The 19,617-nt window shown below is 40.5% G+C and overlaps 1 protein-coding gene across 2 annotated transcripts in view; it reads left to right on the top strand.

The window, feature by feature from the left end:
- Window positions 1–1,153: 1,153 nt before the first annotated feature.
- The window catches only part of gopc (golgi-associated PDZ and coiled-coil motif containing), a 30,812-nt gene continuing 12,348 nt past the window's right edge, over window positions 1,154–19,617 (top strand). The window contains exons 1-3 of one of the 2 annotated variants that reach the window (XM_030722326.1): window positions 1,154–1,799; window positions 12,207–12,371; window positions 19,242–19,265. In XM_030722326.1, coding sequence (XP_030578186.1) covers window positions 1,539–1,799; window positions 12,207–12,371; window positions 19,242–19,265 — 450 coding nt within the window. In that variant the 5' untranslated portion in view covers window positions 1,154–1,538. The remainder of the gene's footprint in view (window positions 1,800–12,206; window positions 12,372–19,241; window positions 19,266–19,617) is intronic. The other variant, XM_030722327.1, reaches the window with a different exon arrangement.

Below are 19,617 nucleotides of genomic sequence, written 5' to 3' on the forward strand. Positions count from 1 at the left end.
AGGGGAGGGGTCAGAGAGATAAGCAGTTTGTTGGATAAAACCTGCCAGCGAGCAGGTTAGGTTCACAGAGTCTGGTTAGGTTCTCAGAGTTGGAGTTAGCTCTCTTTCTGAAACTGGAAACCCAAGTTTCCCTCATTTTAGGGTTAAAAACCCCAGAGTTGTTAGCAAAACCTGCTCCCTGGAATAGGCCCCAAGACAAAAGGCTTATCAAAACACTGAAGTTTGGTACAGATTGGGCAATATGGCTTTGAGTTACATTTTTTCTTTATGGCGAAACATCAATATTCACCATCCCACCATTCAAACACAAACTCACCAGTTTTGAAATTTAGATACCCTCTGGTATGTTGATTAGACTGATTTCATACATACATTTCAAATTTTTAGTACCCACATGTACATGAAACACAGCAGTGGGAATTGAACTAAAGGTGGCGCTGTAGAGCCATTTTGAAAGGGCCATGCCTGAAGCCATTAAAATACGTAAATTTTCAACAGATCTGGCATGTGCAGAATTTCACGAGTTTTGAGCATGTTTAGGCCTTCAAAAAAGCCATTCATTTGCCTGAATGATCAAAAGCAGATACAATAGGGCCTTCACACAGGTTGTGCTTGGGCCCTAATTATAATATATTTAATTTATAACACACTCTACAAATGTTGGAAGCTCTTTTTTGTTTTACGCTTTTAACCATAATTTTTTATTGTATGCAATAAAACATGGATCTTCAATTTTAGTGTACAGTTTTACTGCTCAGAGTAAAGGATCAGTCTATTGCAATGTCTTATGTCTTATTTTGATTTGCAAACTTTTGATCATTTCTTTGTCTTAAAATTGCCATCATTAGTACTTGATAAAAATCACTGAATATATATATATATATATATATATATATATATATATATATATATATATATATATATATATATATATATATATATATATATGTATATGTATATTAAATATATTTATGCCAGAAACCTGCAGATGTTATAGCGACATGTCAGTATCTGGTTCATATATATTTTTATCATCACAGTAACAGTGTTACAAACATTGGACAAAAAACAAACACAGTAAAAAATAAAAGAGAAAGCTTTAATTGTGAAAGGCATTAACCGGAAGAACCTCTTGTATTGCGTAAACATCGTATTTCCGGTACGACGTCGACAAATCTGACACTAGTTAAACTGTAAACTGAAAGCCCAGCGAATAACGAGAAAACTGTTTTACAGTAGCAGAAGGAGGAGTAGTAATCGCTCTCCTACTCTAATTTAGTGAGGCTTTAGTGAGGCTGACCAGTGGTTGTTGCTTGGATGAAATCGTGTGTCTGATGTGAGACTTCCTGGTCACGCATTTTCACAGGAACTAGAAAACGGAATTTGTTAGGTTTCCGTCGACGGGCCAGTACAGTGCATTTATAACATTACAACGTCATCTCGACGGTGTTGGTAAATATTTGTTTTTCGTCTAAGTTAGCAAAAAACAAAACAGAACAAAACAAACGTAAACGTTAAGGCTTTACTTTGCTCAAATAATGTCTACGTCGACTGGATGCTCCCCACCGGGCCAGAACTCAGGCCTTGGCCCAAGTATGTCCATGTTTCGGTGGCTAGAAGTGCTGGAGAAAGAATTTGATAAGGCTTTCGTGGATGTGGATCTGCTGCTTGGAGAAATAGACCCAGATCAAGTGGATATAACGTATGAGGGACGGCAGAAGATGACCAGCCTAAGCTCCTGTTTTGCTCAGCTCTGTCACAAAACCCAGACTGTTTTCCAGCTCAACCATAAACTAGAGGTTAGTGTTTCTTCTAAGAACGGTTACCATTGTGAATCAAGTTAGCTGTTAATGAGACTATCACACAGACTCCCCTCTGGATTAAAGAGACTTAGACTGACATTATTCTTCTCGTGTTCCAGCAACATTAGTCTTTCTAGAGCTTCACTGTCACTTAGTCCCTCCTGTTCTTCTGCCTTTGGATGAAAAGCAGAAATGGGCATTTAAACCCCTATTTGGCATTAATCTTCTCATCTGTATATACACTGATGCTACAATTATGATGTTGCTCACTGAACACCAGCAAAGTCTACTTCTTATGCTACTCTATTTTTTTCACTAATAGCTGTAGAACATGTTCTTTTTGCTTAGGTGCCTCTACAGGAGTCACACAGATTTGCCAGTGACCGATTTATCAAGAGACCAGGTTTAAAAACAAAAACAACCCATCCTTATCCTTTACAGTTCTTTGAGATGTGGGGGACATGTATTTCAAAAAAAAATAAAATAAAAAAAAACTAATTTCAAATAAAGGAATTTTAGCATTTGTTTTATAGATGAATATAGACCATGGCCTTAAAAGTGTCATACATCAGATTGTGAGGTGGTTCTTCAGTGGATCAGACTTCATTTTTGATGAGATCACAGGGCTCTCCAGCTACTTTTTCTCAGCAGTTTTTGAATTTATCAGCAAGAGAACAACAATCATCATTTCAGCGTAAGGAAAAATAATTATAACATCAATATAAGGAATCACAAATGCAAATTCCTGGATGGAGTGAACAAGTAAGTAGTGATCAGTTCCAATAGCAAACCGCTGAAATTCTCAGCCTGATGTGACAATACCTCAGCTCGGCGCACCGCTGGGCAGTCAACTGCTGACATTCATCACTGGGCTTTCAGGAGTATATGTGAATCATTCTTTTTATGTGACTAAATCATTGAAAAAACATAACTCTGAGAGTGAAATGTAATCCACGTTTTAATTTTTGTGGGGGAGGGGTTCTGAAATAATCATAGGGTCAGTTATACATGCAGACTTGGAAAAAATATAGACTTATTAATTCACTTGTGCTAAAAGTTACTAAAAATTCTTTAACTTGTCCAGGCCTCATTTATTTCTTTCAGGGTTTCAAGGTATTTTATTTGTCATTTGTGCATGAACCAAGGTCTAGGCCAGGGCTGTTCAACTCCAGGCCTCGAGAGCCCCTGTCCTGCAGGTTTTAGATGTGTCTCTGCTTCAACACACCTGAGTCAAATATAGAAGTCATTAGCAGGACTCTGGAGAACTTGACTGCATACAGAGGAGGTAATTCAGTCATTTGATTCAGGTGTGTTGGATCAGGGACACATCTAAAACCTGCAGGACCGGGGCTCTCGAGGCCTGGAGTTGAAGAGCCCTGGTCTAGGCACATTGGAATTTTTTTGCGCAGGGCTCTCTCGTAGTCAACCAAGTATAAAAATAGAGCAATAAGTATAAGATATAAAACAAAAATACAGAAATTTCTCCATGGGCGTCTTTTCCCATCTGTTTTGCTTTTATGAGTACTATCCCCTAAATTTTACTACTTTGGGGTGGCTGTAGCTCAGTAGGTAGAGCAGGTCACCTACTGATCAGGTGGTCAGCAGTTCGATTCCTGGCTACTGCAGGCTACATGCCAATGTATCCTTGGGCAAGATACTTAGCCCCAATTTGCTCTCCGACGCAACCCTCGGAATATGAATGTAAGTGAATGTCAGATAATTAAAGCACTTAGCTTAATTAATCATGGAAGTGCTTGTATGTGTGCATGGGTAAATGTAAACGTGTTGTGTAAGCGCTTTGAGTGCTCTTACTGAGTAGAAAAGCGCTATATAAGAACTAGTCCATTTACCATTTACTTTTTAAAGACTTTCATTCAGTACTCCCATAAATATATCAAAGTTACTATAAATGAACAACTTCTACTATGAAAGGAAGAAATGTCACGGCCGATGTGTTCACAAGCTATTATATGCAATGTAACTCAACAATGTTATGGTATAATTTTAAACAGAGGTGGCAAAAGTACTGATATTCTGTACTTCAGTAGAAGTACAAGTACTTGTGTGAAAAAATACTTTGGTAAAAATTGAAGTACTGGTTCAACATCTTTACTTAAGTAAAAGTAAAAAAGTACAGGCTCTGAAATGTACTCAAAGTAGGAAAGGAAAACTATTTCTTTGGGGGACGTTTCTACCTGCTATTTTCGTGTAAAGCTAACTGAACCTCATTATATATTATTGTAATAATATAAAATAATGCATGAGAATATAAACGTCAATCGTACAATCTAAATTTTAATCCTAATGAATGCACTCCGCTTGAATCTGTTATGTAGGACACAAACTGTGAAAGGGAATTTAAACACAGCTCTATTCTCTGTGTCTCCACCTAAACACAAACATGATGATACTCAGGGGTTCCAGTGGGATTCAGAAGGTGGCGGAACCCTAAGATCAGCTGTAGTGGCTCTGCATGGGGAGAAGAATCATAACTTTCTATTGTGAGCTCCAGTAAATGATGTTGGTGTGCAGGCTGTGATCAGCTGACCTGCTGCTCTGAGGTTTACTGCTCTGTGTGGATGAACTGGATTCACAAAGATGTAACCCAGTATTTCACAGCTATCTGAGCTGATCTCCATCCCCTACACTGACAGCATACAGGCTGTAGAAATGTTGGATTCAGTGAATGAATCTCAGCATCAGCAGCTTTGATTCAACTCATCTCTGCTGCACTGATGTAACCTGTAACTCTGACCATGAACACAGCCTCTGTGCACCAACACAGAGCTTTACTGTAAATACAGTACAGCAAGCTGACCTGTTTATCACACACTAAACTGCATTATTTTCATACAATCTTTGAATAACACAAAGTCAGCATACTTCAGTTTGTTTTGCAGTCCTTACCTTTAAATCTAACCTCTCTTCTTCCTCTCCTGTCCTCTTTCTCCATCTCTGAGTGAACTTCTCTCTCTTTGCTCTCCCTGAAATACAGCAGCTCTTCTTTTAGCTAGCAGACACACTGTGTGACAAACTGCACACACTTTGTGTGTTTGCTGATATTTGTTGAGCATTTAGAAACGTTGCATTTACCTGCCACACGTTACTCCCTTCATGCTCGCTCCTCTTCAGTAGCGCTAGCACAGCTGTTTATGTCCCGCGAGCACAACTTACGGACTCGGTCCGGCCCGCTGTGACCCCTGATTATAACGATATAAATGAGACATTAATTATATGGGTTTGTGTATTTAATCCCTTTGTACCCGATAAGCCCCGGTGATGGAGGATACGCCAGTACGATTCTCTTATATGTTAATATTCCTCCGTTTAGGCTCAGATCGTTTGATGTTTGACGGAAATGCAAACTTTTCTCTGATGTGTTAAACCTAAAGTAACGAGTCTGTTTGAAAATGTAAGAAGTAGAAAGTACAGATACTTGTGTAAAAATGTAGGGAGTAAAAGTTTTTACTTTATTACTGTATTTATTTTTCTGAGTACTTTTTAGTACTCAGAAAAATAAATACTCAAGTAAAGTACAGATACCTGAAAAATGTACTTAAGTACAGTAACGAAGTATTTGTACTTTGTTACTTCCCACCTCTGATTTTAAATAATTTTCAAAGTTAATCTTCAAAAGTACAGAAGCTATGCTAATGCATATTATTGTATCGTCAAACTTGCCCCTGAATGAAATTCATCATCAAATTATGCAGATGATCGCATTCCACGAGGCCGGTGACCTTTCTCTCATCTGATCATTAGAATTCTATTGTTTACATTGTTCATGTATACCTAGATTACTTACTTTCAACCTCGGACATGGGCTTGAACCATTTCTTAAGCCCAATCATCTGGTCCCCATGCCTGGCGGCCACTTGTGACGGCTGCTGTTTTCTCTTATTTCTCTTACATTCATGAGAAGCCATGACGGCAGCAGATGATATGAATAGTCACATGGCAGTCGCGAACCGATCAAATGGCTCAGATTGAAAGAATGTAAATATTGCCACCTGTGTCCACATGGCTCTGGAAATGGAGATGGCGGACGGTGCAAAAAATTTTGTTTTAGGAAAATTAAAAAGTAGACGGCGCAGAGTGGTGGAGTAGGCGAAAACTGCACCTGCCGCCGGCATAATTTGAAAACCCTGCTATTGGCATATTTAAATAATAATGCTCCTGCATTTTTCCCTCTATAAAAAAAGACTCACAGCTGTGCAATTAAAATGTCAACAGAAAAGATACAGAGCAAAAATAGCAAAAGCTTGACTTGTTCTTTAAAAAGTGCTTCACTGGAAAGTGCTTCCTGCTGTGTGGACTCCTGTACATCCAGTACTGTGACAGACTAAACAAAACTCCATCCTTCAGTCAGCGTGATTTTAGCCAGCTCAGTAAATCCATAGTGATATGTGCTGACGTATCACGAATGGGCCCACCGCTCAATGCGGCGTCTGCAAGCACACGTAAAAGACCCACTTCTGCTATTAAGGTCACGTGATTAACAGTACAAACCAACTTCTGCTATGGAGTTGTGGTATGGTGGGGCCCTCTTACCTGCAGCCAGGGACTCTTGGGGGTCCGGGTGATGCCAAAGCGTACGGACGCAGTACGAAGGCTGTATATACACAAAACATGGTGACAGCAGAGGATTTCAGGTTTCCAAAACTTTCCAAAAGTTGTCAACATCACCAGAAAAAGACACAAAATTTGTCGCCAGCAAAAAGTCAACAGCCGAGTCTGAAAAGCCACAAAATCTAGTGAAGTTGCTAAGTTGGCAACACTGCCATGCTGTCGCTTCCTGTATGATTTACTGGTGAAGTTGAGAGAGGCGGGACAGTGTGAAGTTGTGCAGAGACAAACTGGGAGAAGAGAAAGGTGAACTGGTGGATCTACAAGTATGATTGTAATGCCACATAGACTATCGATATAAATGATATTGTCTCATATCATGTATGAAAATATATCAATATTTTTTAAGAGCCTGATAAATCTCCCACCCCGAGCCTGTACCCACCATTGGCTCATTCGATTGTATTGTCTGTAAACTGTGTGGACCCATTCCCACCAGTTCACACGGTTACACGGGGGGGACCAAATATTTCAGCCGTCTGAAATATTCTGTTCCCCCGTGCAACTTTGGCAAATAAAGTGCAAATGTTTCCATATTCACAGGAGAAGTTGTCCTTGATGAGAGGAATAAACAGTTTAAAAGACCTGCTGGTGAACTAAGTTGTAACCATGTTATGCAGGGGGAACAGAATATTTCAGACGGCTGAAATATTTGGTTCCGCCCATGTAACTTTGGCAAATAAATCAGAATCAGAATCAGAATCAGAAGGTTTTTATTGCCATATGGGTGAACAGGTTCACAGCATTAGGAAATTGCTGCGGTACTTCGTGCTTACAGAAAAAAACAAATAAGTATAAAAACTATAAGACAATATACAAGTATACAAATTGCAAATATACAGAGATATTAGAGCTATAACTATAGCACAATATTACAAAATTACAAAATATACAGTGCAGAGACTAATTAAAAGGTAAAAGAATGTAGACTATATTCCACTAATATGTACATCAGTGCAATCAGACAGGTGCATAGACATGGGGTGGCTGTAGCTCAGAAGGTAGAGCAGGTCACCTACTGATTGGAAGGTCAGCGGTTCGAATCCTGGCTACTCCGGGCTACATGCCAATGTATCCTTGGGCAAGATACTTAACCCCAAGTTGCTCTCCGACCGTTCTGTCGGAGTATGAATGCGTGTGAATGTTAGGTAATTAAAAGCACTTAGCTTCGTAAAAAATGGAAGTGCTTGTATGAATGGGAGTGCGTGGGTGAATGCAAACAGGTTGTGTAAGCGCTTTGAGTGCTCATACTGAGTAGAAAAGCGCTATATAAGAACTAGTCCATTTACCATTTACATAGGGTCATCAGCGTTTGTGGAGGGTGGTGGTAACAGTCTTAGGGTAATTGTTCATGAGTCCAAATGCAGATATTTTCAAATTCTCAAGGATAGTTGTGTGTGATGGTAACACTGAACAACCCAAATCTCAAGATGATTGGTTAATCACTGTTCCGTAGGGTAAAAATGACATGGTGTGCACCTCAGGCCGAAATATTGTGTTCCCCTTTGATGTTTCTAAAAGCATTGTTTTTTTATCAATTGAAAAAAGGGAGGAACTATCTTCTCATACTTCACAGACTGATAGAGGAATAATTTAAGGTACGTAATACATATGCTAGAGATGATTATTTTAGACAAGACACAACAACAGACATTAACTACCAAAAGTTAGCAACTAGAAATATCTCTCATTAATCCAGAAATGTCATATTTTACATTAGAGAGCGATTTACCAGAAAGCCTACACTCTCAACTTTTCAGGAAGTGTAATTTTTGGAGTCCTGGCATCAGCTAGCTTCCATATATCAACAATAAATGAATGATAAATACACGCGATGTGTTGGAAAACACTGTTTGGTGGCTGAATGATACATGACAGAAGTTGGAAAACACTTTGATTCTCTCGGCATCGGCGATTAAAAAACAACGAGAAACTGTAAGAAAAAGACCCACAGAAGACCAGATTTATTTGTTATTTATTTTAGCGTTTTTTGTTTTTGAAACTATTTTTATCAGGCGCTGTAGATTAACGGGAAAGTCACAACTTTGACATGATTTTGTGGAGTCGTTTTACCGAGAAATCAATCAGAAAAGGCTGTTAGACTGTCGGATCCGCCTCTGTGGCTGCAGTGTGTGCTCCCGACACAGGGGGAACACATTTTCACGGGGGAACAGAATTTCTTACAAGACCGGAATTGAACCCGTTTTTCGGCCGAGCACCGAGTGCTTCCGTGGTGGAAAACCCGCCTAACTGTTCAAATTACGGCACAGGCTCCGGAACCCTGTTGGTGGGAAAGAGGCCCCAGTCACTTCCTGGATGATTTTGCTGTTATCCTCTCTCATCTGTCTGTTGTTTCACCTAAGGTAACATAACTAGGGTAATTCAATAGTCACAACAATAGTAATCTTCCTCTCACCAAAGACTTTTCATCCTGTCTTAAAAGTTTCGTCAGTTCATCAGTTCACCAGCTTCCCTACTCACACCAAAGGTCATAACTATGAACCCAATTTGTTGCTCTGACTTCACCCCTTCCAACTTCTCTGCAAATGAACTTTCTTTTACAGATCATTTCTTGCTGTCATTCACTCTCTTTCTCCCTAACTAAAGCACCACAACCCAACTCATTCAGGAACATCAGGGACATTAACTTTGATATCCTCTCTGCTAACATTGCTATTACTCTGATTCCTGACCATTCTTCCACCCCAGATGTCCTAGCTGCTCAATATGACCCCATTTTAACTGACATTCTCAATTCTCTTTCCCCAGTGAAAACAAGGTCTGTTTCCTTCACTCATTCTGTGCCCTGGTTTACCCTTGAACTCCGGTCACTGAAAATCAAAGGACGTCAATTAGAGCATCTCCATAAAAAAAAAACTGGTCTCACTATCCATAAAGACATGTACAATTCTCACATATTGCATTATAAGGACTCAATTATCAAAACCAAATCCGCCTACTACTCCAGACTTATTTCATCCAATGAAGGCAACACCAAGACCCTGTTTTTACTGCTAAATAATATTTTCCACCCCTCTGATCATTTTCCTTCTTATTTTTACTTGACTGTAACCTGTAACTCCTTCATGTTGTTTTTCAGTGAAAAAAGTCAACAAAATCCACAAATACCTATGTTCCGTGTCTTCTCCCCTCCCCCCATCTGAACTTCACCACCTCTGTCAGCTGCTCTCCAGCTTTCAGCTACCATCTCCCTCTGAAATCACTGACCTCATCCGGAAAGCCAAGCATGTCTACTTGATCATCTCCCCACAGTTCTGGTTAAATCCTGCCTCTCCTATCTCCTTCCTTTCATATGACTCTTCTCTTACCACTGGAATTGTACCCACTTTTTTCATAACCGCAGCTATCACCCCAATTCTGAAAAAGCCTGGTTCTGATCCAAACAACTACAAAAATCTTTGCCCCTTTAATTTCCAAAATACTTGGGGGAAAAAAAACCCATTGCTATTCAGCTTCACACCCATTTGTCTCAACACCGTCTGTACAAACAATTCCAGTCTGGTTTCCACCCCCGCCATAGAACAGAAACTGCAATACTAAAAATCACTAATGACCTTCTTATGGCAGCTGATTCCAGACTACTCTCCATCCTCATCCTCCTTGATCTGAGTGCAGCCTTTGACACTATCTCCCACAACATCCTCTTCGATAGATTATCTTCTACTGTCATCACCCACACCATTCTTGACTGGTTCCAATCATATCTCACAGGATGATACCCAGCTCTCCTTATCTACCAAACCTAACTCTTTCCTCCCACCTGCCTCCCTCACCACCTGCTTAACTGAAATCAAACAGACTTCCGTTCTGAAATCCACCTTATCCAAAGCTGGCAGGTTCTCCCTCACAATTGCCACCTCCTCAGTTTCCCCCTCCACTCAGGTTAAGAGTGTGGGTCTCATCTTGACAGCACTCTGTCCTTCCACTCCCATATCAATAATATTACCCATAGTGCATATTTCCACCTACGAAACATAAATCGTCTCCGCCCCTCCCTCTCCCTGCATACCACCTCCATCCTTGTTCATAGTCTTGTTACCTCCCGTATTGATTACTGTAGATCTCTTCTATTTGGCCTCCCTCCCAAATCCTCCAGAAGCTTCAAATGGTTCAAAACTCAGCCGCTCGCATTATCATCAAAACTCCCGCATTTCACCACATCACCCCAGTCCTACAGCAGCTCCACTGGCTTCCAGTTAAGTTAGGAAATCATTTCAAAATCCTCCTGTATGCATCCAAGGCCATCCATAACCTCACGCCTCCTTATCTAGACGAACTTCTTCACATCACCTCCTCCTCTCGCACCCTCTGGTCTTCCTCTTCTATCCACTTTACTGTGCCCCCTGCCCGCCTCAGTACCAATTGGAATAGAGCTTTCTCCCACTCTGCTCCCCAGCTGTGGCACTCTCTCCCACCAGACATTTGCAATATTGACTCTCTTCTCTCTTCAAATCACAACTCAAACCTTGCCTGTTCAAGATTGCATACTGGCTTTAGTTCCTTTGGTCATTTTAGTTTCTTGTTTGTGCTTTTTCATGATTTCTTTTGTTTTTACCTCAGTAAACTGTCCCTGTGTTTTTTTTTTTTTGTTTTGTTTTTTTTTTGGTTGCTGATTTGCAGCAGCAAGTTTGGTCCATTACAATATGAAATTTTCTTTTTACTTTTAAGTTATTTTTTTCTGGGTGAATCTTTGCCAGTAGGCATTGATTTATTCTGAAAATGAGATCTTGACAACATTCATCTCTTCCTGAACAGATAGCAGTCATCAGGATACATAAACCCTTTTTTTAACATGTTTTTAAGTAAACAATGAGGATTTCAGAAGCAGATTCAACCTACTCATAAAAGCCAAATATAACTGATTGTGATGCAGGTCTTTTGATAAAGAGCTTTTGATAAACAAATGCATGTAATATGTTATTGTAATATGTTCTGTTATGTGAGTTGATGTTTTAATCCAGAATCCATCCTGTTGCCTTCAGATACTGTTCTTTGAAGAATTTCACATCAACACGTTGTGCTAGATTTGTAATATATTTGTAATATAGTTAGGAGTGCAGCTATATACTTTCTGAGGTGTATGTGGACACATACACCACAAAGCACTTATAAGCGCTTTGAGTGCTCATACTGAGTAGAAAAGCGCTATATAAGAACTAGTCCATTTACCATTTACCATTTTAGGGCCCCCCAAACCTACACACACAGTCAGCGCCTAATCAGCACCATGCCTCTGTTATTGATCATATATGCAGAGCTGTTAAATACAGAAAATGCCAACTAGAGAAATAATTTCCCCGCGTCACTTTGCCCCCCCCCCCCCCCCCCCCCCCCCCGTGCAGTGCCCCTATGCATTGCATACCCACTTTTGCGCCACTGAATATAGTAATGTGTACCCATAAAAACTTAGCAAAAGCATTTGTACATTAAAACAACACTTTTTAAAACTATGTGAGAAAGCAGGCATCTCAGCTATATTCTGTACAGTCCTGTTTTTCCAAATTAGAAAACAAAAAACACATAGTTAACATGAGTGAGCTGAATTCACATATTGTGATCTAGTGAATCCCATGGGGTCCCATAAGGAATCCCATAAGGTCCTACCTGGAAGCCCATATAATGTATCCAGCTGCGACTATTTTTCATTTTCTGAAGCCAGTGGAGTGATCACGTTACGTGTCTATTTCTTGTTCCTTTCTCTTATGCCACTGTTGTTTCACACTTCTTTCTTTTCATTCATACCTCACTCCACTCTAGGCTCAGCTGGTGGACCTGCGTTCTGAGTTGACCGAGGCCAAAGCTGCACGGGCGGTGGCAGAAAGGGAGGTACATGACTTGCTCTTGCAGCTTCATGCTCTCCAACTACAGCTTCATGTCAAGCAAGGCCAAGCTGAGGAGTCTGATACCATCAAAGATAAATTGGTAGGGAATGTCATTTAGTCAACCTAACAATTATTTTTAAGTAAACAATAGAATTTTTTTATGCATTTGCTGTTATATGATAGAGGAAGCTGATTTGCGAGGCAATTTGAGCTAGGGTTTTCAGTGTCATGAGAGTGAGTTTCCTTGCTACATTGCTTTAGTAATTTATGGTGAAACATAGTGAGACTAACCTGCTGCTAGAGAAGAGTATGCTCAGATATACGGATTGGCTAGAGTCAGTGAAAATGACAAATTTTATGGACAACCACTGTGTAATACACTGTCACTGACAACAAGTACATCAGAAGTGCTTATTGAGATAGCATTACAGTTTAGTGCTTAGGGTTACTCTGGAAAGTTAAGGTCATTCTGTTCATGTACTTAGATTAAGACATAGAGTCCACCTAACAGTTCATATATCAAGTAGGTTCCTTTGAGGTAACATTACACTTGAAAGAGATTTCTCATTTGCTCAGTTCTTCCTTCTTTCTCCACGAGGGTTTTAATCTCTGTTTTTTCTGTGACTGATGTCTGTATCAATCATAAAAGTGAATGAAAATAATCTAATTTCTAATTAGCTAAACTAGTTATGATAATTTACAGATCCTCTGATTTAACTTGCCAACTGTACTTAAAAGAAATCATCATAGATGTAAGATAGATGTTACGTCGTAATTTCATATAAAAAGTAACATTCTACAATCATTTCACAAAATATTACATAAACAAGTTTACATAATGTTTTTTTCAATTTTTGCAATTATGACTTAAAGCTCATGAAAATCAAAATATCTCAAATATAATATTTTTGTAATATTTAGAAAAGGATAACGCAGAACTGTCCAAAAAGTACTGTATGTTTATTTACACATTGTAGGTGATTAGGGCTCGTTTACCAAAAAAATAATGCAAAAAAATGTAAAAAATACTGGTGGCATGCTGCACAATATGTCAGGCTGTAAATTTTGAACTGGCAAATTGAGAGAGTATCAAAAGTAATAGTACTTATTCTGTAGAAAGTCGTTCCTTATCAGTGATATATGGATCATTTTTACTGCTGTAATGTTTAAGGTTGAACTCACTTTATATTCTGTTTAATCTCCAGTAATCCATTATGTCTTATAAAATCATGTTTTTGTACTGCGGCTGTCCTGTGAGGACCATGTATCTCTGAAAAAATAGGGATTTATGAGAACGAAATAATGAAAATTGAAACTGAAAAAAAACATTTTTGTTAAATGAAATAAATAAAAATGATAATGAAAATGATGACTAAAACTATATTGTAGGAACTGAAATTATAGATAAAATGACCTTCATTTTCTTTATATTATTTAAAAGCCTCGTGGGCAGTTTAAGCTGGGATTGCTGCAAAAGTGCTGCAACTGTGTGCGTGCATATATGCGCGCACTGCGCTGGTCCAAAAAGTATTGGCAGCAGTCTACTGAGAAAGGGTCCCATATGGGTTTTTTTTTAGTACGATAGCAGACAGATAGAAGCGAGTGTCTTGTTGTCGATGATGAAAAAATGTGCAGAACACATCACAAGCAGAATAAAACATAAACATCAAAGTCCACCTGAGAAGTGTGCAGCAGGTGTCTACAGAATCCCAAAGACGGAAAAAAGTCCCAGCCGGGACAGCATATGAAACACCAGCACACGACCACAAGGTTTAACACACATTGCTACAGCCCCCTGCCTGCAGGGTCTGGGGGGTTGCAGGGAGCGAAACACAAAAGCACAGGGAAACCAGAAATGGGATCTTGCATGCACTTAAAAGGTTTATTTAGCTCAGGATTTGCTGTTGAGATCTCATCGTTAGCTGGAATGGTATCGAGGCTATCTACCACTATAGGGTTCGGCAGAACTTTGTCCCCAGTTATAACATTACCCATAATGAAACTAACCCTTTGAACAGGTAATGAATGATGCACAGCAACATCAAAAAACCTGGAAATCAGCTCAGATGCGACATGAACACAATGGAAGGGAGCAGGCACATCCCGATACCTCTCACGATGGTGCTTGCGTTGCAAGATGTCTCTGCACTGAGGGACAGGAGGTCAGAGAGGATGAATGACACCAGTGTCTCTTAATATTTTTACTGGCTTCTGGTCCTTCACATGTCTTGTCAGTGACACAGACCCATCAAGGATGTTATGACAGAAGAAACATTGCCTCTCCCACTTCGGAAATGACAGAGTTCCTTTAAGAGGTTGGGACGTGGCCTAAAGTTCCCTTTCACCCACAAAGAAATTTTTATGGGTTAGGGCAAACTTCTCAGCCAGCACCGTGGCCTCCTTCAGGGTGGTTACCTTTTGCTCATTTAGAAATAACACAGTTTGCTCTGGAACACAATTCTTAAATTCTTCTAACACCAACTCGCGCTGTGTGTTAAAGTCAGAAGCTTTGCTTGCCAGACGCCATCTGTCAAAAAGAGTTCCCTTTTCTCTGGCAAACTCAACAAATGTTTGTGATGAAGTTTTCCTCAGGTTATGAAAACGCTGTCTGTGGGCTTCTGGCATCAACTCAGATGCTCTGAGAATAGCACTTTTGACCTTGTCATATAAGAGCTATCCTCAAATCAGAGAGTGGCACAAGTCTCTTGGGCCTTTCCAACTGGTTTACACTGCAACAGGAGGGACCAAAGATATTTCGGCCAGTGCAATGCTGTCAAATGCACAGACGTAAGCTTCTACTTCAGTTTCCTGGAATGGGGGAACCAAAGCAATGTTAATTTGAACTCAAGCTCATCCTTATGTGCTCTCTCCTTGGCCTTAATTTCAATTTTATTGTCATCATGCAGAATGTACAGTGAGATTGGAGATCCACTCCTGTTCAGTGCCATGCTGTAGACCAGGGGTGCCCAAGATCCCGAACCGTGGGCCGCTTCCAGCCCTGCCCCTACTTCCGGTCTGCGAATTGATATCAAAAATAACATACAATTTGGCCCTTTAAGTTACTTTTTTGACATTTTGCTTAACCCTCTTAATTGGAGGGGAAGGCGAAATGTCAAAAAAGTAAAGGTAGTAAAGGTTTCAGTAAACCCAGTGCTGGTAAATGTTGATCCTAAATGTTATGCTGCCATCTGCCACCAGATGGAGCTGCAGCCCTTACATCATTATAGAAAAATACCATAACGTAAGCGCACCTCCAAAGAAACACCCTTCCTTCCCTGCATTTCCGTTTTGTAAAAAAGAAGCAAGAAAATTAGCAGGACAAATGTGTTTGCACCTTAAAAACACTGAGAGTAGGACCCAGGAGGGAAACAAGTGCCAGCATTTTATGTTTCTGTCAGCCGACACCGCGTGTAAAACACGGGACTTGACCGAAAGGTAATTAACACATGCAGTGCACCTGCACAGGTATAAACGCAGCAACATCGGCCACTTCTGTCATAGCAGCTGAAGTCTGAATCAAGGGTAAACTGTAGGAAGAGGCTGGGCAAGAGGAAGGTCTGGGCTCCACTGATGCCGCCCCGGATAGGAGGAAGAAAATGGATGGATGCATGTATTGTATTGTTTTGATGTGTGTCATGAATTGTAGAGTAACGAGCATCATCACATCACATCATCACAATGTGCCACACTTTTAAGTTGCAATTTATTCATTTTTCATATGTTATTTTCTCATATTGAATGATGCGTGAACATTGTTTTCATATTCTTCGTTATTTGGAGTATAACGTGCAGTGTTCATAATGTGCGATGCGCAGTGCCGTACAGTTAATAATCATTTAAAGCGTGATTCATCATAGAAGAATGCGATTAATGGTTTCAAATGCCTTTGTTTAGGCAGCTTTTGACATTGTTCATTAAACAGGCAAAAAATTAATTTTACATCTGAATGTTTCTTGGTTTTAGACTAGTCGGTTAGTCTATTTTTTTCCCTTGTTTATTCGACTATTAAATTAGTCACCAGGAACATCCCTAAAGTCTATACATATAATAATGAAGATGGGGAGTGCTGCACTTGGTGAATGAACATCACACTACTGAATGACTATTGGATATTACACAATATAGGAGTGATAGATATTGTTCAATATGAATAATTTAATGTTGCACAGAGATGTGGGTATTGCACAGTTACAGTGGGTGAGTGTGTGAGTTCAGGGTGGTGATTTCTCTGGCAAAGAAATTTTTCTTGAGTCCGTATGTTCTGGCTTTGATGCAGCTGTAGCACTTGCCAGAGGGCAGCAGGTCAAACAGTCCTTGATGATGTTTTTGGCTCTGCTGAGGCAGCAGGAGGTGTAGATGTCTGTCAGGGAGGGGAGAGGGAAACCTTTGTGCTGTCTTGACTACCCTCTGAAGCCTCACCCTGTCTGTCTCAGTGCAGCTGCCGTGCCATACTTTGATACAGTATGTCAGCAGGCTCTCAATGGATGAGCGGTAGAAGGTCAGCAGCAGGTTTGAGTCCAAGTTGTTCTTCCTGAGGACCCTCAGGAAGTGAAGTCGCTTCTTTATAACAGCTGTGATGTTATCTGAACAAGAAAGATCAGCAGAGATGAGGACACCAAGAAACCTGAAGGTGTGGACCCTCTCCACATGCTCACCGTTGATGTAAAGGGGGGCTGGGTCAGTCCTGTGCTTCCTGAAGTCGATGATGATTTCTTTAGTTTTCATGGTGTTCAGTGCAGGTTGTTCTCTGAACACCAGGCTGTCAACTTCAGGACCTCCTCTCTGTAGGCTGCCTCATCTCCTCTTGACATGAGTCCAACCACTGTGGTGTCGTCAGCAAATTTGACGATGAGGTTGTTATTGTGGGCCGGACTACAGTCATGGGTGTAGAGGCAATGCAGGAGGGGGCTCAGCGCACAGCCCTGTGTGGAGCCAGTGCTCAGTCTGTGGGTGGAGGAGAGATGGGGGCCAAGTCTCAGAGTCTGGGGCCGGTTGGTTAAGAAGTCCTTTATCCAGGAACATGTGAGAGGGGGGAGGCCCAGGGTGTGCAGTTTGGTAGTGAGAATATCTGGGATGATTGTATTGAAAGCTGAGCTGTAATCCACAAAGAGCATGCGAGCATAGCTCTGCTGCAGCTCAAAGTGGCTCAACACAGAGTGGAGAGCTAGGATTTTAGGAGATTGTTAGGATTTTAATTGATGCCCAGTGCCATAAATAGTTGTTATAAATGTTACATCTGCCACCAGATAGAGCTGCAACTCTAACGTTGTTGTATAAAAATGCCTTAACTCTCTTAACCTCATCAAGCTGTATGTCACGAGTGAACGATAAACATCGATTCACTGATCCACAGCACTAGGATCTCCAGCAATGATGATGATGATGATGATGATGATACTTTATTGATCCCACAATGGGGAAATTACAGTTAACAGAACACCATCCAAGAAGACAAACAGAACAAACATGGGGAGATAGGTGAACTGTGGCCATGCTGCCCCCCTTCTGGAGGCGCTGCCATTAAAAAGACAGAAACAATAGTGAAAACATATAGGGATGAGTGAGGAAAAAAATCATCTCATACTTTGTATACATTCACACATACACAGTATAAGGTTACAAAAACCTCTGCGACAGAGCAGAAACATATAGCATGGGAGCACTAGGGTGGGGAGGGATGGACAGGGGAGCCAGCGGAGGCGGGGGGTGAGGGGGGGGGGGGGTGGTCGGGCTACTGTGGGGCTGACTCAAACTCCCTCCTCAGCTAACAGTTCTGATAAGATGTAGAGTTCATCAGCGGCTAGGTCAGGGAGATCAGTCCAACACAGGTCAGAAGAAGACAGGACGGCGTAATGACATCGTAATGTCTAATGGAAACAAAGAGAGGGAAGGTAGTCAGACCTGGGAAGAAGGCAAGCCGGAGGAGACAGTGTGATGCTTTGGGAAATGTTCTGCTAGGAAACCTTGGATCATACCATCCATTTGGATGATACTTTGAAACGTATCACCAAGCTAAGCATTGTTGCTGACCATGTACACCCTTTCATGGAAATTGTATTCCTGATGATTGTGGCTTTTGTCAGCAGAATAATGCACCCTCATAAATCTTTTTTTTACACAAAGCAAATCAACCATACAACTTACGAGATTTAAAAGATCTGTTGCCAACATCTTGGTGCCAGATACTACAGCACACTTTCAGGGGTCTAGTGGAGTCTATGCCTCATTGGATCATAGCTGTTTTGAGATCAAAAGAGGGACCAATACAATATTTGACAATGGGTCATAATGTTATGCCTGATTGGTGTGTGTATATATAAGGAGCATGAGAAAATTGAGAAGTATGAGGGGTTGAAGGAACAATTAGAGCAGGTGTGAAAGGTAAATACCAAAGTGGTTCCAGTGATGATATAGGAGAGCGTTAAGAACTGTAACCACCAAACTGCAAGAGTGACTCCAGCAGATTCCAGGCACAACATCAGAAGTCTCCATCCAGATGAGTGCAGTCCTAGGAACAGCTAAGATACTGTGCAGAACCCGCCACCTCCCAGGCCTCAGGTAGAGGACCCAAAATTGAGAAAGTGTACACATATCACTCCCCAGGGGGTGAGAGAGAGTTTTTTTTTTTTTTTTTTTTTTTTTTTAAAAGAGAGAGATTTTTTGTTGTATTATATGTCCCTTGCTACCTTTTTGGTTGTAATTTTTGCTTCTTTTAGTACTTGGTAGTATTATTTACAGATACTGCCCTTTGCATTTACAAGGCTGTGTTGCTGTAGATTTGATGTTTGTACCTTTTCTAATCCTGTTAACTGTTATATATATACATATATTGATGTCAGTATTGCTTTGTGTGAATACAATATCTGTCACTTACATTCAGTGGTGAACTTGAGTCTCTTTCCTAGAATTTCTGTAAGAATTTCTCTAATCAAAGACTTTCTTTTCTGTCTCTGGTTATTTTCCTGTAAAGCTTACACCAACCTTGGAAGAAAGGGTAAGTGGGTGTGTAATGGTGTGTTTTCAGGAAATGTAGCTTCTACACTACATGCAACATTTCACTTACTGACATATGCTATCTATTGAAGGGACTACCAATGAGAGACAGTAGAGAGTTACCCAGGAAACCAGAAGCTATAATGTACACTAGTGACAAACCATGGGCTACAAAGTGATGAACGAAATACTTCCTGTGTTGATGTCCCTCTGTCTAGAATGTTGCGCTGAATACTGAAATCAACAAGAAGCATTCTGATGTGGCATGTCCTCTGGAGGTAGATCAGACTTTACAGCTGACTGTTTGCTGAGAAACTCAAAAAGAGCATAAAAGTATTAAGGTCATATTCCAA

Source organism: Archocentrus centrarchus, chromosome 24 (assembly GCF_007364275.1).
Source record: "Archocentrus centrarchus isolate MPI-CPG fArcCen1 chromosome 24, fArcCen1, whole genome shotgun sequence".
In the NCBI taxonomy this organism is placed as follows: domain Eukaryota; kingdom Metazoa; phylum Chordata; class Actinopteri; order Cichliformes; family Cichlidae; genus Archocentrus; species Archocentrus centrarchus.